Source organism: Fundulus heteroclitus, unplaced genomic scaffold, assembly GCF_011125445.2.
Source record: "Fundulus heteroclitus isolate FHET01 unplaced genomic scaffold, MU-UCD_Fhet_4.1 scaffold_169, whole genome shotgun sequence".
Lineage (NCBI taxonomy): Eukaryota > Metazoa > Chordata > Actinopteri > Cyprinodontiformes > Fundulidae > Fundulus > Fundulus heteroclitus.
The window spans coordinates 116,103-137,628 of record NW_023396581.1 but is presented as its reverse complement, the minus strand read 5'-3'; the positions used below and the strand labels follow the sequence as shown (position 1 = coordinate 137,628).

General features: G+C 44.1%; 2 protein-coding genes and 1 long non-coding RNA gene across 6 annotated transcripts in view; 2 read left to right on the top strand and 1 right to left on the bottom strand.

Annotated features, from left to right (window-relative positions):
- Positions 1-4,694, top strand: part of LOC118558865 (breast carcinoma-amplified sequence 3 homolog) — a 163,866-nt gene extending 159,172 nt beyond the window's left edge. Inside the window, exon 3 of the mRNA XM_036129433.1 lies at positions 3,259-4,694. Within this exon, the coding sequence (XP_035985326.1) occupies positions 3,259-3,407 (149 nt within the window). The 3' untranslated portion in view covers positions 3,408-4,694. The remainder of the gene's footprint in view (positions 1-3,258) is intronic.
- A 203-nt stretch (positions 4,695-4,897) lies between these two features.
- On the bottom strand, positions 4,898-12,568 carry LOC110369527. Of its 3 annotated transcripts, XR_004928533.1 has the most exons (3): positions 12,480-12,568; positions 7,376-7,846; positions 4,898-5,229 (listed from the first exon to the last, which is right to left on the bottom strand). It is a non-coding gene; the product is annotated as an uncharacterized LOC110369527 (long non-coding RNA). The 3 variants fall into 3 exon arrangements; XR_002429148.2 differs by lacking the exon at positions 12,480-12,568 and having other exon boundaries at positions 7,376-9,419; XR_002429149.2 differs by lacking the exons at positions 4,898-5,229; positions 12,480-12,568 and adding an exon at positions 5,260-6,260 and having other exon boundaries at positions 7,376-9,419.
- Positions 12,569-12,758: 190 nt separating this feature from the next.
- Positions 12,759-20,749, top strand: tbx2b (T-box transcription factor 2b). Of its 2 annotated transcripts, none has more exons than XM_012878791.3 (8): positions 12,759-12,879; positions 13,139-13,952; positions 14,778-15,045; positions 16,063-16,209; positions 17,303-17,379; positions 17,507-17,676; positions 18,330-18,913; positions 19,403-20,749. In XM_012878791.3, the coding sequence occupies exons 2-8, from the start codon at positions 13,594-13,596 to the stop codon at positions 19,850-19,852; spliced, it is 2,055 nt and encodes a 684-aa protein (XP_012734245.2). In that variant the 5' UTR covers positions 12,759-12,879; positions 13,139-13,593; the 3' UTR covers positions 19,853-20,749. The 2 variants fall into 2 exon arrangements, with proteins under 2 accessions (XP_012734245.2, XP_012734244.2); XM_012878790.3 differs by having other exon boundaries at positions 16,057-16,209.
- The last annotated feature ends 777 nt before the right edge of the window (positions 20,750-21,526 follow it).

The window sequence follows — 21,526 nt, the reverse complement described above, 5'->3', positions numbered from 1 at the left end:
GAAATCTTTTTTAGGGCAAAAATATGTTAGATGCTTAATTATCTTTGTAAGTTTCACATGGGCTACATTTTAGTGTATGTGAAGCTGTATCATGACAGATATTGCACAACCATGGTACAGTGGCTTGCAGAAGTATTCATCCCAGCAAACCTTTCCACATTTTGTAAAGCTACAACAACAAACTCCTGTGTCTTTTTTTTTTTTTTTGAGATTCTATTTGATAGGCAGACAAAAAGTAGTTTACAGATGTGAAGTGGAAGAAAAAATTACATGGTTTTCAAAATGTTTAGTTCTAAATTCTGGAAAGTGTGGCATGGATTTATATTCACGCCCACCTGTAAAGCCACCTGTAGCTGGAGTTACAACTCTTCAGCTCTTTTGGTACATCTCTACCAGCTTCATTCATCTTTATACTGACATTTTTGACTAAATTAGCTCAAGCTCAGTCAACATTTGCCACAGATTCTCATTTGGATTGTGGTCTGGACTTTGACTAGGCCGTTCTAACATATGAAAATCCTTTGATGTAAATCATTCTATTGCAGCTCTGACTGTATGTCCAGAGACGCTGACCTGCTGCATAGTTAATGTCACAGTTGTTGCTATCAATGCTCTATCAGGAGCAGCTGAATTATTACCAGTGTGTCTTCTCATTCCTTTCATATGCAGAACATTTATTAGTCAGTGGTCTCAATGTGTGACTAAAGATCCAGATATATTCAGTGGTTCTGTTCTTTTAATCTGACAAAGTGCCATGGACAAAAACCACGCGCTCTTTTCTCCTCATGTGCGTACGTTATCCTATTGTCCTGCCGAACGCACCACAGTTCTATTCTGTCTCAGGTGCTAGCTGGTGTATGCGATTGTGGTGCATCAGCCAATGTGAGCAGAGCAGCCGGGCAGCAAAAGGAAATTAAACACAGCTGGACGACTGATGGACGTCACAATGCACTGCATGCATCACAGTCTGAACGCTGTGCTGCCACTTAGGTGCACGCCATTTCGTCCACGAATCGACGGATAAGGTTTACAGCATGTAATAACAGTAACAAGTTCCTCATGGCTAGATCATGACCAGAACTGCTAGGACAATTCAACCATGTTGAATGAGCTCACTGTGGAGCTCTTATGCTGCTCCTTTTGCACATCTCTCACAACAAATGAAAAGCTGACAGATTTTTATCAACTCATCTTTCAAGCATGGTGAGGAAGTATCTGAACAGAAAGGCTCTTGATAAGGCATCCAGTATGTCCTCTCCTATGGCCATGATAGATTATTGATCATCACAAAAAGAATGAGGTCATAGAAACAAAGGGCTCAAATGAGGTTCCCCTTAAGGTTGGCTGGCCTCAGGCTTAGAGATATTGTGAAGAGCTTTGTCATCCAGGAGATCTGGAAGGACTGCTGACATTGATCAGGAGAACTCCTGGAAACCTCTCTTTGAAGGGATTCAATGCATGTTCCACTGGGACAGACCCAGAGATCACCATTTACACCTTTAGAATGGATATGGATGGATGGATGGATGGATGGATGGATGGATGGATGGATGGATGGATGGATGGATGGATGGATGGAACACAAACTGAACTAACAAATGAAAATACACATCATTAATAACAATGGAGAAGAGTTGTTATCTCAAATTGCCATAAACTACATAAACAATCATTAAACACTGTGTGACATTGTTGATTTCAAGTAAACAAGTTTTTAAATAGAATTTTCTGCACTACCGCAATATATGGATGTACAATAAACAAGAAGCAATTCAAATCAAGCTGGGTTGCTGATTTCTCTTTTCCATCTTAGAACACGGCTTAGACGGTGCTGGCCTGGAGGGCTGCATGTATTATCTGTCTTATCCACTTTTAAAGGCCACCTTTGTCATTGCTATCATCATTTTCCTTTGCTTAATAAAATACGGTAATGGTTTTATCGGCCAGCACTGAACAACACTCTGACTGACTGTCACTAACAAGGCTAAAGTTAGCATCTGCTTTAAGCTTCCAGTGGTGCTAACACAAAGGTTATTTCTCGTTTTTTTAATGACACTGGACTGCATTTGATCTCCTGTTGTTCAAAATCTAAAATACTGGGATAAATCAAACCAGACGTGGATCATTTCACACTGAGCAGAGATTTGTTAAAACACAGTTTGAGATTAATTATATTTTATTCATTTAAAAACACAAAGAGAATGAATTTCAAGTTTTTTTATTTTTGGCATTAGATGGTAAATGACTTGCACTTAACTAGTGCGATGACCCCAAAGCACTTTACACTACAATCAGTCATTCACTCATTCACACACATGGGTTAATGACCAACTTAGAATGAGAAAAGCATCAAAACAACCTTTTTAATCATAGTCTGTGGTTTGTTGATCCTTGCCTTCATTTCTAGAAACAAAAAGTTGGGACATTTCCCGCAGTTTCCAACAAATGCAAATATTGCCTCGCTCTTATGAACACAGTACCAGGTATCACCCCGTCTCATCAACTGGATGTTTGCTTTAGATGCCCTTCCTTTTCTTTCTTGGTATTTATTTAGACGGAAAGAGAACTTATGTACATTAAACTTTACTAGCGTTATTGTAGCTTGTTCTTTTTTTAGTAACACAAACACAAAAGACGTAAATCAGAACTGAATTTGTCTGAAAAATATTCAAACTTTAAAATGAAATACAGAAATAAAAAATGCATTAGTAAACATCGCCCTGTCAATAGAAATATAGCCAATAGTTTGATGTGTGTGTGTAAAAATGAGAGCAGTCAGTTTGAACTGGAGCCTAGGTGAGGCAACAGCATTGGCTGTATTCCCATTGAGCCAAACGTGCAGCAGGTTGTGTAACGTTAAGTGGCAGAACCCGGCCAAATCTGTCCAGCGAAGGCAAATTACAGGCCACATTTAACTCTGATGAGCCAAAACATTAGAACCAACGCAGCCTAACGCTGAGCTGCTGAGGACTGGATTCTGAATCTGGCCCAGAAACAGAACCATTCTATTCTGGAAGCTGTTCCAGCACCAATGAGAGCCTGTGATCCTGGTCACAAAGCTTTCTCTGCCATTGGCCGCCTCAGCAAACGCCGCCTAATACTGTTCACTATAGAGCCTCCTCCTCCAGGCCGTTGTATTGACAGAGAGGTGACACACAGGCACATCCACCTTTGATCTGTTTCTTTGCTGCTGAGCACAGGTGACTGGGAGCTGGGGGCGCTGCTTCATGGCCGTTTCTTTGTTTGTGTCTCCTGCAGAGCTGCAGAGGGAGGGCAGCATCGAGACCCTCAGCAACAGCTCGGGCTCCACCAGCGGCAGCATCCCGCGCAACTTCGAAGGGTACCGCTCCCCGCTGCCCACCAACGAGAGCCAGCCGCTCAGCCTCTTCCCCACCAACTTCCCCTAAAGCCCCGCCCCTCCTCCTCCATCCGTCCGGCCCTCCTGCTCACACACAAGTTCCACGGACTCATCCATCAGAGATGTGTTTGTTTTTTGTCTGCTCTCCCGCAGCGGCTCAGGAATCAGTAGGAGCCCAGCTGGATGTGTTGTTAGGATTCTAGATTCAGGTGCTGGTGTTGTGTGAAGCTTTAGCTAATTTTATTAATCAGTCAATTGTAATGCCAGAGAGTCCACAGATGAAAAACCTTATGTTTCCCCCAAAAATTTGCTCAAAGGGGCGACATGTTTGGAAATGTTTCTTTTCCCCCAAAGCCGCTGATGCTTCTGATCCCTTGGGGAACTGTCACGAACCGTTTTTAGCAGGAGTATCATTTTTTTTTTTGTTCTTTTTTAACTCAACCTCTCAGAAACATCTGAGCCTGCCTGTTTCCTTGTTGTCGCATCCACTGAGACGTTGCAAACGTGTGGTCCTCGCTTCTTCGCTGCTCTGTCGTCCTTCACGGGGGATCCTGACGTTTTATGGAGCGCCCGTCGTTAGTGTGGGCCGTAAGAAAAGGAGCACCAGCAGAGGAGAAAAAATGTTTATTCAGTCAGTGATGTGTAGCGGCTCCGTTCTCCCTCCCTGTGTGTGTGTGTGTGTGTGTGTGTGTGTGTGTGTGTGTGTGTGTGTGTGGTGCTCTGATGGCCGCTCGCTAAATGTTTTTGATTGAATTTCCTCCCTTCTTGCCTTTGATTTTCATGTAATTACATTTGACAAAAGACGCTGTAATGAGATGACACTATTACGGCGTTGCAGGAGTAATTTAGGTGTTTACAGTATAATTGAGATATGTTTCTGAATTTATCTAGATTCTCTCTGCTCAGCCTTTCCGTTTAGAACATTCTGATTGTGCACGCTGAAGTTGGTATTCTCTCTCTGTACTTTTTTTTTTTTTTTTTTTTTTTTTTACATTTTGACCAAATTCTTTAGAAAAATCTTTCGGTGTTTGCAACAATGCATTTTGCTCCCATGCGCTGGCTTTTCCTCCAGCAAAGAATCCTGCCTGACGATCTGAGAGTTCTTCCCTCAACATGCTTTCCTGTTACTTGCAGATTTAGTTTTTTGAATCGATGTAAAATAATTGCACTATTTCCAAACGGGCAATGTTGTGCACGTCTTCTGCATGACAGTCATCAGTTGGACTGAGAAGACCACGGAACTGAAACGTCAGAGCAAACGCTTGATGTCGATTTGCAAGAATCTAACTTTCCTTCCCAGCATTCATGCATTAAAAGCTTAATAAAAGTAGAAGAAGTGGAGTATTTGATTTTTTTTCGTGTGAATTGCCGTGAATGTTGTTTTCCCATTTTACTGACCATCAGTACACAGTACCACAGGTAATTAGTACCATATTTTTAACAGGCAGTAAAGTGTCGTTAAAGGGCCTTTTTACAGCCTGCGCTGGCTCTTTGTTCTGACAGAGCCAAAAAAAAAAACAAACAAAAAAAACAAGAGGCTCCATTTATTTGTTTGTTTAATCTGAATCCCAGTGGTCTTCTGTTCAAACTTTTAACAGCAAAATAAACCTTCAGCCAGATGTAGGTTAAAGCTGGCAACAGTGCGATTGGTTTGCTGGGGTTTTATCTCGTTAAAATTAACAAGACATCTTGAGTTGAGCCGCCACCAAAGAATCTCTTTAAAACCCGCTGCCTGAAACATTTTATAGAAAACTGGGAATCTGAAAACAGTCATCCTGCAGTCTGACTTGTTCAGAGCGAGGAGCTGCTCATGAGATGCTGCAAGGCCGGATCTTCTTGCTGCCGTCTTCTGCCAGTTCATCCGGAAGAAACTTTAATGTGCAACAAGAAGAGAACACCACTTTGCAGTCAGAGGTTAGTTTATTGGCAGATGCTCTTACAGCGGTTAACATGGTATGAATGCACGGATTTCACTGTTAACATTACAGCCATATTGTTAAACTTTTTCTGCTATAAATGACAAACCATGAGCTCTCTTTCTCCATTTAATCATTTATTACAAATGTATTTTGCCATATCACTGCACTGGATACTGTGTGTTTTAGCTTGAATGCATGAATTATGGTGACGGAGCACAGCACTAAAGCCCTGATTGCACAGAATCGGGTCCAGGCAGCTAACTGCTAGGCACCGTCCCGGCTGAAGAAGACGTGCTTCTGGGCCTGGTTAAGGAGCAGAAGACCAACCATGTACAGCTTCAGCTGGAGGGGGCTGGCTGCAGCTAAAGTCTCCACACCCCTGATGAAATCCATGGTTTCTGAGACTTAAAATGATTTTCATGATTTTATCCCCTTTAACATACTGTGAGCAAGACAATTTATTAGAAGGAAAAAAATGTGCAATAACCTAATTGCAAATGTTTGCATATTCTTGAGGAAATGGATTAAGTAACTTAACCAATTTTATTTTGATTTTCAGTTAGGCTGTAGAATAAAATCCCTCATCTCCAGCTGTCAAACACCAAAAAGGTTTAGGGTCAAAAGTATTTTGAACTTTTCAATATTTAATCTGCTTTGACAAAAAGTCTAGTGTGGCGTCACAATGGTAACCCCAGAGCATGATTCTGCCATCACCATGTTTCACAATGGCCATCCCGTTCTTCTGGGCCAAACATAACTTTTACAATCAGGAGCTAAAACCTCAGACCAAAACACAAACTTCCATTAAGGTTCCAGACCTCTGTGTTTTCTTTGGAAGAAAATGTTCCAGCTTACAATTTAGTCCAAACATGAGACAAAGACACAGGTAAACATCCACCAGTACAGGTTGGAACTCCTGCTGCCCCGTCAGTGTTGAAGTGCCTCCTGGCAGCTTCTGCGTTCCCATCTTGTGTTTTCATTAACTAAATAAATTCAGTTTCTTGTGATTAGATCACCTCTGATTATTGCTGACTGTCTTTACTGAGCCATAGTATGGATAGCATAGTATAAATGCTATTGTGTATAAATGTATAATAAACAATGTTAAAGGATTATCAATTGTAAAGAAACAAATGTTATTATTCAAATAAAAAAATTGCATGTCAAAAATTATTTAAAATCTCCTTAAAAAAAAAGGTGGAGAACTTTTTATGGCTTTACGGTAATAATTTTTCTTTTTAATTGAATTAAATTAAATTGTTTAGCAGCTTTTTCTACCAGTATTTACACTTTTTATTTTTTGATGATGAGCTCCAACCCTTCGAGGACAGAAGGCCTCCCTCCAATCACTCTAAAGTTTTGCTGCCTTTTAAAGATGAATTATCTGATTCAAGAAGACTGAATGCTGAACATGAATTAAAATGTGTTTCACTTAACTTTTAATTTACAGGTTTGGACTCTTATGCTTGTTGCTTTCCTATTTTTTTTTTTTTTATTATTGTTTCCATCTGTTTTTTTGGTGCGGTTTATCAGTTAGGTTTTACAGACAGTTGAAGGTGTAAAAAGTTTGGAAATTATTTCTCTTGCTTTTCTTTATTTCATGACTTTTTGAGACATCATTTCTCACCGATCCATCAAAAATGATTGTAAGCATTAATAAACTGTAACTGCTTTTGTGCAGCTTCATATTAGCCAGGAAGGTCCCAGGACGGCTAAAGGTTTTTTTTTTAAGCAGCTGTTAATGGGTGAAGCTGATATTCGTAATGTTGCAGGATCCTACGTACGCTTTAATCTTCATGACAAGTCAGAGGTCTGCCTCTGAAGTTTCTGGTTAAATGGTGACATAGATCTCAGCATGAGACAATATCTCCCAAAGTCATCTCAACCAGTACACAGCCACTGCTAGCAGGCCAGATACTCCGTTTGTAAAACTCCCAGGCCTCTAATAAAAGTAAAACATGATTACACAAAGATTAGTGGTGTTTTTTTTATTTGTATATGTATATACACAAGCCATACCTTTTGATAAAAACATGCAAAATGAAAGATAGTTGCTGAGTCTAAGCTTAGAATAATCAGCTCCATGCTCACCACGTACCTGAGAGGACGGCTGTGTGCAGCTCTCCACCAGAACCAGAACCCGTGCCCCCTGGAGCTGAAACTCACGCATAAAAACAGGAAAACACCGTGTCAGATCACTTTTCCACTTTTCTGTTTTTATGTCTGTTTGGCTATTGTGTTTTGAAATTATTATTTTTTTGAAAGATGTTGAGGTGTTGTCTGGAGGGATGAAGTGAGAATCCAACAGGTGAATTCAGAACAGATACCATTTATCTGTCTTCAGTGGTTCCTGGTGAGAAACCTGTTGTTTAGAGTGGAGTCCGTCAACAGGAGATGAAACGTCGCGTTCTCCCACATCAATCCCCTGAGAGGCGTCTGAAGAAACATGGGGTGCATGAGAGCTGCAGGTGCCAACTTGGACACGTTGGACGCCGACTCACCTACAGGTTACCTACACCGAGGGTCTGACACCTGCAGCTGTGGTTCTTCAGCAGCTCCGCTCTGGCCCCTAACAACTCAGAGCACAGATGACACAAGAATAATCAGGATTTCTGTACAGACAGGCAAGGGGAATGTAAATTATAGCAGGTCTTCCATCTGGTTTGAGAGCGTAAGTGCATCCATGTTCCACAATCACACTAATAGTACATGGGATTTCTTTATTTTATTTTATCTATGTATTTTCTTTTATTTTGTTGCTTTTATCCAGCCTTTAAATTCATTATCTTTTTAATTGAGCTTCCTAATTTTCTTTTTCATTAACATTTATTTAAAATTAATTGACTTTATTTGTACGTTATTTGTGATTTCCTTGGTCCTAAAACTTAATAACTGATACCAGACACACTTATAATAAAGATAATTTCCATTTATTTTCTAGCTGGAGAATTTCGTAAATCCTTTATCTTCAAAGGGACTCGCGCTCAACACAACGAGGCAGGAGTAAAAAGCCTGCTGACCCCTGACCTACATGTGGAAGTTAGCTGGTCCACACTGGAAACTGACTGAAAGACATACTTTTTTATTTTTATGTATTATTTTTATTATTGCCTTTTTTTTTACGTCACATTTCTCTTTATTGACACCGTTCTCCGGGTTTTTGATAAGAAAACAAATCCAGCAAAATTGTAAATGTGTGTAAACCGAGTTTACTGCATTCTTTAATAACTGAGATCAAATGGAATATATGTAGTCTACACAGGGAATTTGTCTGAGTAAAATTTACTCTAATTGAAGATTTTCTTTCTTTTTTTTTTGAGAGGGTCCAAATGTTATCTGTTTCTGAGTACATTTTTGAGTAAATTTTACTAAGACAAATTTACAGTGTTCCTGATTTAAAATCTGTCTGGATGATTCGATTAAATTCAGGTTATTATTTTTTATAAAAAAAATTTGAAAGACCCTTCGGTGTTGCTGATTGGCGCTACGTGAAGTTTCTCCGCGCGCGCGCGCGCGTGTGTGTGTGTGTGTGTGTGTGTGTGTGTGTGTGTGTGTGTGTGTGTGTGTGTGTGTGTGTGTGTGTGTGTGTGTGTGTGTGTGTAAAAATGGCCAGAGATCGGCAGGTACAGCAGACTCTCCATCTGCTGCAGCTAATTACATTTCTTCACATTTACACAAACACGCGAGATACTTTTGCTCGTTTTTTTTTTTTTCCTCCTTCTTTCTTTTGTCTCGAAAGTCGGAATGTCATAATTTTAGCCGGCAGCGGTAAAACTTTAGAGCCGCAGCTCCAAAGTTTCGTGATTAGAGCGGAAAGTAATTCTAAGAGCGTCTCTGGCCTCTGCTGAGCGCTGCGGCTTTAATTGATGAACTTTTTTATTCACGACAAGTCGCTGTTGCACAAGAACGCACTATGATACAAAAAAAAGCATTACAATTTTAAAATAAATTTTTATCGTTTCAAAAAATATATTTAAAGGAGCATAGCACTGACTAAATTGTAAAACTAGATTCTTACAGACAGGATTATTAGGTATAAAAACTGAAGACGGGTCTATTTTGTTAGTTGTGTAAAAATCAGTTTAAGGTGTTGCATTTAGAAAAAATAACAGCAGTAATAAAAAATGGATAGAAGATAAAAAACAAAAAATCCGATGTTCTAAGTCAGCACAATATATGTATATATATATATATATATATATATATATATATATATATATATATATATATATATATATATATATATATATATATATATAGTTTAGCTTTACTTTTATAATAATAAAGACCCACGGGTTTTCTTTTCTTTTTCTTTTTTCCTATTCAGCATGCCTCTGACAGACTTCACCTGCGGGAGCTTTTTGCACATGCCTGGGATCAGTTCGTGCTCCCGGCCATCCACTGATGAGGATGGCTGAAATGAATCCTGCTCGGTCAGTGTGAAGGAGCACCGTTTCTCTGACACTCCGTGACACTGAACCTGATCAGACCTCCTCAGACTGTCTACGGCTGATGTGACGCCTCCGTCACCCGGCTCTGGCTTCCGGGGGTCACCATAGCGCCCCCACCTGGTGTCCCACCTGTCGCTGGGCTGGGGATCCGCTGGAGAACAGCAGATAGGAGGATCAGTGTGGATTCATCACTAAGTCACTTCCACTGACAACGTCTGGGTTACTACAGAGATGGGTTCATGTAGGTGTCACGCTGATCTCCGAACAGCGCGTCGCTTTCCCGCTAACAATACAACTAGAGTGCTTGTTTGCGCACGTTTAAGGGGATAAAAGGGGCGCTCTTTCACAAGTTTGGGCTGATTTCATAAAACATGGAAAAGAACAGGAGCGTGAGGATGGTGAAGAGGAGGAGAAGAAGGAATAGATGAAGCAGGGGAGAAGACAGGGAGAGGAGGGCTGGTCGCAATGGGCGGAGTGGGGAGGAAGAAGGAGGAGGAAGAGAGAAAAGGAGGAGAAGGAGGAGGAGAGGGCCGCTGGTCCATGTGACAAGGGGAAATATGAGGGACTTTGACAGGTCTTAAACGGTCTGGCGCCAAGGCCTCAGTCTAGCCGCTAAATATAGCCGGAGAGATGATGTAGGGAGATGGGAGGAGAAGATGGAGAGATGAAAGGAAGAAGGGAACAATGTCTAGGAGAGGAACAAAACAACAATACTTGATTATGGACGAATATGGCGCAAAACCGTCCGGTTGTATTGTAATTAGAGCGCCTTTGGCCCGGATCGTTGATCCAAGGGGTCCGGTGAGGCAGACAGCATCAGCTTTTTACGCGCATTTCCACATCTGCAACTGTACTGAGCCGTATTGAGCGGGCAAATCAAGGACACACTTACAGAAAAGCTTTTGCCAACTTCCTGTATGAAAAGCATCACGCAAGCAGTTAATTTCTCTTTAAATATGAGCTCCATCTGCAGCAGGATCCGATGTCTCGTATCTAAGCTTCCGACAGCGCTTATTCTCAATGAAATCATGATCATTTGCTCTGGTGCTATTGTTGACTATCAGGAACATCAGTCTCAGAAAGTGAGTTGGGTTCGCGCCTTTCTGGGCTCTGCTGCACATCCACAGCTCCCACATGTGCCCAAAGAACGGGTCTTAGAAGCAAATTTACTGTCTGCTTGCATTAATCCCCAACACAGAGGATGTGTTAATCTGTCAACGCACAGCCCCGAGAATTACCAGCAGTCCGCCTTCGACTTAATGACTTTTAAATCGCGCGTAATGGAGATTTCTCTGCCGTTCGAGGGCACAGAACAAATAAATGGTGACTAATTTGCACCAGCATTGTTGATACAATTATCCAGCTGAGTTTTCCGGCAGAAAAACCGTTATCCTTCCCCATATGTTGCTAATTTTTCCCTCTCAGTGAAGGAGTGATCAGCTTTGAAAACAACCAAAAAAAAATAAATCCGCCGCTCCTTCGTCCCTGCCAAACCCACAGGTCTGAAGGTGCGCCTCTCCAGCAGTCAGGTGCGGCCTCAGCCCAGAGAACTCTGAGGACTCCTTGGATATATTTATTGACATTGTACAGGGATTTTAGGGGGCTTTCATCTCCAATAAAGAATGGGTGAAATGATTATTATTCTCATTCTTATCCCACAGCCGCGCTCTTACTCGCAGCACAGGTATGGCTCTGGTGGAGCTGCTCCTGTCTGAGCCGCAAACTCGCTGCTTGCACATAGCTGCAGAAGCTCGGAAGAATCCCAGCAACAAGTGTGCACCGCAGTGGAGATGTGCAAACAATTCATGTGTGTTTATTTAACAGCTGCGGGATTTTTTAAGGGGGGTTAAATATTTAGTTTTGCCCGACTGAAGCACTTTTTTCCCTGTTTTGATGGGTTTGTTTTTTTACACTTAGATAATGGACGTAGCGCTTAAAGATAAGACATCAATCCTGTGTTCATTTGAGCGTTAAATATATTTCTAATATTCAAAACTATTTTGGAGCCAGCGATAGGTTTTTCAGCGGCTGTCAGCGGAAGCGGCGGCGACGCGACGCCGCGCCAGGCTTCATAGGAAATACGCAGTAGTCTCTGACGGTCTCGTTCGGGGAGATGGTCGCTTTTTGTTTCTCTTTTTGTTCTCTAACTGACGCCTGTGGCCCAAGCAGAGCAGCTGCTTCTGCGAGGAGGACGAGAAAAAGACCGCTCACATCTGACACCGAGTCATGACCGAGGCGGAGAAGTGGAGCGGAGCCGCAGATGAGGCGGCGCAGGGGGCCGGAGGGGCTCGCACATGCAGCACTGGAGGGTGAATACTAAGAGACAGGAGGTTGTTCTCGTTGCGGCGCATCAGCCGACTGGCGCCGGGCGGCTCGCTAACTAACCGAGTCCGGCTTCGGCGGGAGCCGCGGCGCTGCAGAGGCTGAGGGGAGCCGCGCGTCTGGAGGCCGGTGCCTGGCTGCGGGAGCCCCCCCTCCCCGGCAGCAGTCCGCGCCGTTTGACCAGATCACCGCGCCGGAGATCCCGCACTGCTGCGGCCTGTTCTCAGCTCCCACTCAGCACTAAATCATGTCGCCGCCGCGCCTGTTTGATGTGGAAGTAGAAGCGACGCAGAAGGAAACCTCAGCGCGAAGCTGCGCAGCACGAAATTGCAATTACAAAAACACGATCTAGAGATTAGAAGAAAAAAAAAAGTTCCATAAACTTTAAGCGACCAAACAAGGAAGAATTTTACTGAAATGGACACTCACCGCTTTCTTCCTCCCTGAACTTTGTCTCAGACTACATTCATCGTGCATCATTTCGTTTCCTCTTTTTTTTCTTTTCTTTTTTAACGCAGTTTGCGCCTCTTCCAGCCCCCAGTGCGCCGCCGCTGCCTCTCCGGACCAGGAAACACAGCCCGGCTGAAAGGCTCTCCCCTCGGAGAGGCTGGGGCGTCTGAGGCGAGCCTCAGCTAACCCAAGCGGGACAGCGCGAAGCAGATCCAGCCTAAGCGCCCCGGAGAGCCGGCGGAATAACTACAGTGTTATGACATGGAGCGCGGCTGCAGCGCGCAGTCTGTCCGGAATGCTCAGCAGATAGCTGCGAGTCGAGGATTTCCTGTTCTCAAACCGGGACTGTGAAGCAGCAGAGCTGCTCCCCTGAATAAAGGTGAGTATTTAGACAATCAGTCGGTGGACAGGTTGCTTTTTTTTTCCGGAGGCGACATTCTAAAAAGGCAAGCCGAGAGAGGTGATTCCTCCACCGGCCAAGCACTGAGGGCTGACCCGGTGTTTGGCTTGGAAATGGGGGTGGGATTTCCCGATCTTTCCTGTCATTGGTTAATATTTTATTCTGTTGACATGTTTTCTTACTGCTAATGCTTCCGACACCTTCTTGCCCCTCCACCCCTCCTCCTTTTCTCTCCTAGAGTCTGGCCGGAGCTGTCAGAACCACGCCTATAGGGGCCCGCAATTGGTCCAGAAAGCGTAAAATCAGCAATCAAAGGGGCTTGGTTCATTAGTGCTGGGGATGGAGGCAGGAAGGACATGTGAGATAGTAACAGATCAGCAGTGAACAGGGCCACATCTCTCCAGTCAGGGTGGAATGACTCAAGCAGAGGAGACATAGCGCAGCCGGGCGCAGCCGACACTGAGGGACGAAGCCGAGGCACCGCAGGAAAAACTAGACGTCAGCGGCAACTCTGGGCTGGTTTCTTCTACCCGACAACACGCCGAGTGTTTTTGGCCAGAGGCTGCTGCCGTCTGCGCCGCTTCACACACATTCTCTGCCATCGACGCGCAGAGCTCCGCGGGCTCCGGATCGGGGCGGAGATAGCACCAAAACATCCATCGTCGTTTCACTTCGCTTTTTGTGGATGCACCGATGAGAGATCCAGTTTTTACAGGGACTGCAATGGCTTATCACCCTTTCCACCCACACCGGCCGACCGACTTCCCCATGTCCGCCTTCCTAGCGGCCGCGCAGCCTTCCTTCTTCCCGGCGCTCAGCCTTCCTCCCGGGGCGCTCACCAAGCCCATCCCTGAGCACGGCCTGGCCGGGGCGGCGGAGGCTGGGCTCCACCCGGCCCTCAGCCACCATCAGGCGGCTCATCTGCGCAGCATGAAGAGCCTGGAGCCCGAGGAGGAAGTGGACGACGACCCCAAAGTGACGCTGGAAGCCAAGGATCTTTGGGACCAGTTTCATAAACTCGGGACGGAGATGGTTATTACCAAGTCCGGAAGGTAAGAATTCCTGAGAGTTCTGATTAGTTCTCTTACGGGGCTCCGGTTCCCGTTAAGATCCCTCGCTTAAAGCCAGAAAACATCCACAGCTTGTTAGATCCAAGCTGCTGGTAAACATTAAACTCTGCGTCAGGCCTTCGCCAGCAGATGATAGTCTGAGCTGCTGTTAAAATGCAGAAAACCAACCAGAGGGACACTTGAAGAACACACCAGGTTGAGCTCGAACCACAAACCCAAACGCACTAGTTTAGATGTAGTTCCTGTTCTGCTTGGCTATTTTTTTCTTTCTTTCTTTTCTTTTTTTCTTTTTTTGGGACCGTTAGCTGTGTATGGGCTAAAACTCTGCTTTATTTGCAAACACACACGGTGTGATTTTGGCCCATCAGAGGGATCAGAGGGCATATTTGCGGTATTTTCCAGGGATTGTGTTGCGAGCTTTTATCGGCTTTTATCTTCACATCTGCATTCATGGAGACAGCCGAGCTTCTGGCTTTTATAAACAGGCTGTCACTTCAAAACGCAGAGAGGTGAAGATGTGTGCTCTTAAATTCTCTGCTGGACAACACACACACACACACACACACACACACACACACACACACACACACACACACACACACACACACACACACACACACACACACACACACACACACACACACACACACACACACACACACACACACACACGAACAGACACAGTGTGGATTTTTCTCTGTGCTAAAAGAATCAAACGGGACAGCTGGTCAGGTTTTCCTGCGTCCATCTCCACTGCGTCTCAGGTTGAGCGGCGCGCTGACTTCCCCTCTTTCTCCTCCTCTACAGGAGGATGTTTCCCCCCTTCAAGGTGCGAATAAACGGCCTGGATAAAAAAGCCAAATACATCCTGCTGATGGACATCGTGGCGGCGGACGACTGCCGCTACAAGTTCCACAACTCCCGCTGGATGGTGGCGGGCAAGGCCGACCCGGAGATGCCCAAGAGGATGTACATCCACCCGGACAGCCCGGCCACCGGCGAGCAGTGGATGGCCAAGCCTGTTGCCTTCCACAAACTCAAGCTGACCAACAACATCTCGGACAAGCACGGATTTGTAAGCAACCTAAATCAGTATGAAAGTGGATGAGTTGGCGGAGTCCTTCGTTTTATGTGGGAGTGTGGGCTGGCTAGGACGGTGTTAATGGTGTGTTTTAAGCTTAGGATCCAGTTTTATGAAGTGGGAAGTATGTCAGCGTCAGGAAAGCATTAGGAGACAAAATATTCGAAATGCTAAATTAAATGAAAATAAATAAAATGCAACCCCAAATCTGCTCTGCTACTTCGCGTGCGTCCAAGTTTCCAGAGCTTAGTTGTGTCGTTGGGGCTCCTGCGCGGCAGCTCCTTGGATCAGGGCTGCATCCTGTTCCTGCGCAGGGAGCGCTGAAACGGCAGCGGCTCATCTGGGCCAGAGTTAGCGGGACCAGGAGGAGGTGGTGTTATCAGTTCGGCTCAGAGACCAACCACATCAAATGTGTGGGAAAGGCAGACAGATCTATATATATATATATATATATATATATATATATATATATATATATATATATATATATATATATATATATATATAAAGCGTGCTGTTGTTTAAAGTAGCAGCTTTAGGAGCTGAGGGTAAATGGCTGCAAACAGCAGCTGCAGGTTATTGTGAAGACTACAGGCGGCTGCTCGATAAATTTCTGCTTCCATGCTTTTAAATATTCTACATAGATAACCCATTTTTTTCCTAATTACTGCTGTTTTGCGTGTGTTTATATTTTATTTTTAGAATTTAGAAATAAAGTGCTTCTCAATAATTATCTGCAAAATAATTTCTAAAATACTGTGGAAATGTGCGCAATTTAAATGTATTTTTTTTTTCTATTCCCATAATTGAAATATTTATTTTTTGTGTGTGGTTCTGATGCCTCATGACAACATGTGTGGCCTGCTCTGCTTCTTTCTCTTTGCCCTGAGCTAATTAGAGACAAAGTGTGTGTGCATAGTAATTATGAGAGCAAGGCTAAGTGCATATGCAGCCTCAGACATGCTCTGATATTTACTCCAAAGCTGGGCTCTTTTGTGTGTGTTGGTCCAGACCATCCTGAACTCCATGCACAAGTACCAGCCCCGGTTCCACATAGTGCGGGCCAACGACATCCTGAAGCTGCCCTACAGCACCTTTAGAACCTACGTGTTCCCGGAGACCGAGTTCGTGGCGGTGACAGCCTACCAGAACGACAAGGTGAGCCGCTGCAGCCGCTGCAGCCGCGCCGTGCGCCGCCCGCGGCCCCTAATATGGCCGCTCTGCTCTGCATAATAAATGTCCTGCATGCATGCATCCACCCCCTCCCCCCGCCGCCAAAACCCTGAAGACTTAATCTGATTTTGTAGGTCGCCTAATTTCCCTGCTGAGGACTCCCATGTTCCACTTGCTTTTTTAATTGCTTGGATTTGTGCGTGGAGCAGATTTATCTGGCCGTGGGTTTCAGACTGGGTCGGTGCCGCGTGTTTCCAGTCGGTATGGACCCAGCATTGGGCCAGGATGGAGAAATTGAGCGTGTAAATGCCACAGTGTTTGCTTTATTATTATGCGGAATTAAATATGGCTGATTTGACCTTTATATATTTAGTTATTTACTTTCTTTTCTCGTGGGCTCTTTATTCTAACGCGTCCGTCATATTTGAATTCACATTTAGAATAAATGTTTATTGGATAACATTATCGCCATGACGGAGTCCCCTTTGTGCGTCTTTATCTGAAGTCGTCGGGCTAATTTGGGTGTGCGTCCACGGTGCCGGCGGTGGGTGGGGGTAGTAAACGCTTGTTTCTAGGAGTCCCCATCGATTAGAGGGCAGTTAAAAAGCCCGGGGTGGACAGAAGCTGCTGTCTGTCCTCACTGGAAAATGCCCGAAGCGCCGCAGGCCACCAGGAGCCTCCAAAAACGTGGCTCACGGGTCGGCACAGAATCGGTCCCGTTCAGAACACGTGGCATTTGCTGCTATGATCCAAAGCCGCAATATTAATAATTCATATCTATTAATACTTTGTTCCAGTACTACACCGTTTTTTTCCCTTCCTGACTATAGCGCCATAAGTAAACATTATGTGGCAGAATTTGCCTCTGGGGGCCCATCGAAAAAAACGCCCCCATTTGACACCTTTATTAATTATGCAAATCAAGGCCAGCGGTGGCTGCGGCCCGCTTCTAGGCCCTTCCAAGCCCGACACCGTGTTCCTTCATCAGAAACCAGCTGGCGGAACCAGCCGTGTTGCCCTTAAAAAAAGGGTACCACTCGGGTCATAAAAGTATTCTTGTTTGTGTTTTTTTGGACAGATAACGCAGCTGAAAATTGACAACAACCCTTTCGCCAAAGGATTCAGGGACACGGGCAACGGCAGGAGGGAGAAAAGGTACCGACCCAATACCTGCAAAACAACTGCATGAGCGCATGCGCGTTCCTCTATATTATTATTATTATTATTATTATTATTATTATTATTATTATTATTATTATTATTATTATTATTATTATTGCAGGAAACAGCTGACTATGCCTTCGCTGCGGATGTATGAGGACCAGTGCAAAGCGGACCGGGAGGGCGCTGATTCGGACGCCTCCTCCAGTGAGCCTCAGGGCGGCCGGGACCCGGTCCACTCCCCGCTGGGCGCCAGCACCAGCCCGCTAAGGTTCAGCAGGCCCAGCCGAGGTGAGAAATACCTGTTATTATGTGTCCGTTTGTATGGGACCCCTGTATGAGCTGTGAAGTTCATATGCTATTTCTATTATTCATCAAATCAGATTAATCATATTTACTCACAATTATGTCATAATCCAGCTATTATTATTATTATTATTATTATTATTATTATTATTATTATTATTATTATTATTATTATTATTATTATTATTATTATTATTATTATTATTATTATTATTAATACTGATCATGTTTGGAATCGTATTTACAAATTTTGACAAGCTTTTTTTCAGCTTTTTGTTTGCGAACATTTTAAAATAATTTAGAAACATATTTTCCCTCCATCCAATTCATTGGACACATTTTTGCAGCTAATGTATGAAAACCCTGTATTACAAACTGTGCGTAATTCCATTGCTTACTTCCTTTCCTTAAAAAAAACATTTATTTTGAGCCAATTAAAAATGTTCACACTAAACCAAACTACCAAAAAAAAAACTGGGCATGGATTTAAAACGCAGGCTACATAATATTTTCTGAATAGGTGGGGCCACAGTTTTTGAGTAGATTTTGCAATTGTGTGGTTGTTGTTTTTTTATTTTGCCGTGTATTTGTGTGGTGGGGAGCTGGGCTTACGCGTCCTTTTATTTCCTCTGTTTCAGATGAGAAAGCGTGCACAGACAGTGAGCAGGAGCTGGAGCAGCACGACGAGCGCTGCACAGCCTCCAACAGCCCAGGGCCCGAACCCGTGTCCCCCTACAGCTCCAGGTGTGAGGAGCGTGTAAGGGAACGGCCCAGTGCTGAAAAGAAGGATGAATCCCCGTTCAGCATAAGGAATCTAGAAAAGGACAAAGCAGAGAGCAGGCACAGGAAGGACACCACAGAGGTGTTGACAAAGGACTCTGAGGCTGGAGGCAACAGTGCCAGTAAAGACACCTTCTCCCCTCTAGTGGTCCAAACTGAGAGCCCCTCGCACTTCAGCCCAGGTCACTTACAAAGCCTGGCTCTGTCTGGGCTTCACAGTCAGCAGTTCTTTAACCCCCTGAACACCGGATCGCCGCTTTTGTTTCATCCCGGCCAGTTTGCCATGGCCCCTGGAGCCTTTTCTGCTATGGGAATGGGCCATCTACTGGCCTCTGTCTCTGGAGCAAGTGGTTTGGAAAACGGCAGCCTCTCCGCCCAAGGCACCGGAGGAACCCCCAACCCCTTCCCTTTCCATCTGTCTCAGCACATGCTTGCCTCTCAGGTAAGGAAGGTCACCCAGACTGAAAATGCTGCACCTCTGCAGGCCTTATCTGATAGCAGCAAAGCAGAAAACCCAGCGCTCCGGCCTGGGAGTGTAGACAGGCTAGGTTTTCCCTTCTTAGGCTCGTTACTGTTTATTCAGACCTCCTCCTGCAGTCCTTTACATACCAGGAGTTAACCTGCCATGAATCAGCAGGTCCTTGAGTTGAGGCTGTAAGAATGAGCAGTAAAATGCATGATGATCTAGAACTTCTGGGTATTTATTGTGGATCAGAAGAATCTACCAAAACTCTACTCATAAATACATGTTTTTCTAGTTTATAGAATAGACCTCTTGGTTCAGACGGCCGCTCAGAACATAAAGATGTTTATTGCTTTGATGTCAGACCAGTCCTGCCTTTGAAATCTCTCAAATGAATAATTAAAAAAAAAATTACAAATCCTGATCAATCCAAATGTTTCTCTAAATAGTTCCTCTTCTATCTTGCAGGGCATCCCCATGCCTCCTTTTGGAGGTCTTTTCCCGTATCCATACACCTACATGGCAGCTGCAGCGGCGGCGGCTTCAGCCTCGGCGCTCCCGGCCACCAGCACCTCCAACCCGCTCTCTAGGAATCCCTTCCTGGGCTCATCCCGTCCCCGCCTACGCTTCAATCCCTACCAGCTCCCCGTGTCACTGCCGCAGAGCTCCAGCTTGCTCACCACCGGCCTGCCCAGCAGCCTCAGCCTGGGCTCAGAGTCCTCAAAACCCGGCAGCAGGGAGTCCAGCCCGGTCCCTGATCACCACAGCAACCATAAGACTGGAGGATCGGGTGGAAGGGTGGTCTCCCCCAAATCCTCCATGAAGGACTCTGTAAATGAGCTGCAGAGCATCCAGAGACTGGTCAGTGGTCTGGAGGGGCAAAGGGAGCCCTCTTCTAATGCAGACTCTCCCAAGTGATGAGGACTTTGTGTCTGGGATAAAGACTTGTCCTGAATACCAGAGAACTTTGGGTGCATACGTCCTGTACAGCACATCACAGAGACTGACATGAGGGTTGGACAGAGGCGAATCAATGAAGACTAATTACAAAAATATTTTCAGAACAAAGCTGCGGGTACACAAAAAATATAGTCTATGTCATTATAATAAATCGTTTTTTTTTTTTTTTTATTCACAAGTGTTGAAGGTTTCCTATCGAGCTGACTGGATTACAGGGGGAATATCTGTAAGACATTTTCACCACAGCCGCCACAGAGTCCTGCTGCTTGACAGGCTCTCCCCAGCCCCACCAGGTACATCATGATGCTTTTCTTCATCTGTTAAAATAAACTCAAAATAATGGAGAAAAAAAAAACTCTAATTAAATACCAAAAGAATGTGGAGACGATAGAATTCTGACAATTAAATGTCTAATGAAAAGTTAACCACTTCAGTTCAAGGATGTGAAACAGAGTAGCTGTGCTGGTGTTAGGGATGAACCACAGAGGCCCTGGAGGGGCCCACGTATGGCAGGAACCTGTCTGAACCTGCAGCTGCACACACCTATGCTGCATTTAAAGCTTTCCGCATCCAACTTTATTTTTCTTTTTTTTTTTTTTTTTTTTTTTTGCAAAACCGAGCCTTGAACGAGAGCCTATTAATGGCAGGTCTGCTTATTTCACAAAAAGGGATGGAAGGTAAAAGTTCCGTCTGATAGTGACGGTCCGCTCCCCGCTGGGCGCCAGCACCAGCCCCATGAGGTTCAGCAGGCCCAGCTGAGGTGGCAAATATTAGCCTACGATTTCATGCCAGAAATATTCTTTCTGAACTATTTATGTAATTAAAATTTTCTGTAAATAAAGCTAACAACAAGAATATGCAATTGGTTTTAATTTATTCAGTGCTGTATATTAGCGTGTATATATACTTCAAATTGATTTTTTTTTTTTTTTGTTTCCTTTCCTGACCCCCGTCTTCATTGGCCCCCACCTCCCTATTTTACATGAACATATACTGTAAATTGGAGCTATTTAGCGCTTGTTGGTTTGGGAAAAATACAAACAACTGTATGGGGCATCACAGATTTTTTTTTATTATTTTAACATTATTTTAGGGGACGAGTGTGCCATGTTTTTGTCCACATTCACCAACAAATAGAGAGGAACGAGAAGAAGTCCGCACGGATTCAAAGAGAGAAAAAAACACCTCAGGTTATTTTATTAAAGTCAAGAGTTCCTCTTATGAGCGCAACATTCATACTCATAAATATATTTAAAGATGGAACTGTCTTGTTTATGCTGGTTTTCCTTTTTTTTTTTTTTTTTTTTTTGGAGTTGTCTCACACTTTCAATAAAAAAAATCGTTGTGCTTAAGGCTTGCATCATTTTCATTGTTGTTATTCTATTGATCATTGCAGCAAATGTTGGCAGAAATTTCGCGAACAACTTTAAACGATGCCAGGAACGGACAGCAGGAAAGAACACTTATGCAAATAAGAGGTGGTGCTATAGCGCCCTCTGTCGGCCGCATGCAAAGAAAAGTCGGGGCTTTCATTTTGATCGTTGGATTTAAAAAAAAAAAAAAAAAGGATATGTGCGGTTTATGTTTGCATGTTGGCCTCTTAAAAGTATTGGCCTACATTTAAAACACGTG

Coding starts and splice junctions, on each gene's coding strand:
- tbx2b (XM_012878790.3), top strand. CDS start 13,594: ATGAGAGATCCAGTTTTTACAGGGACTGCAATGGCTTATCACCCTTTC. Junction 13,953..14,777: donor GTTATTACCAAGTCCGGAAG/GTAAGAATTCCT, acceptor CCTCCTCTACAG/GAGGATGTTTCCCCCCTTCA. Junction 18,914..19,402: donor AGCACATGCTTGCCTCTCAG/GTAAGGAAGGTC, acceptor TCTATCTTGCAG/GGCATCCCCATGCCTCCTTT.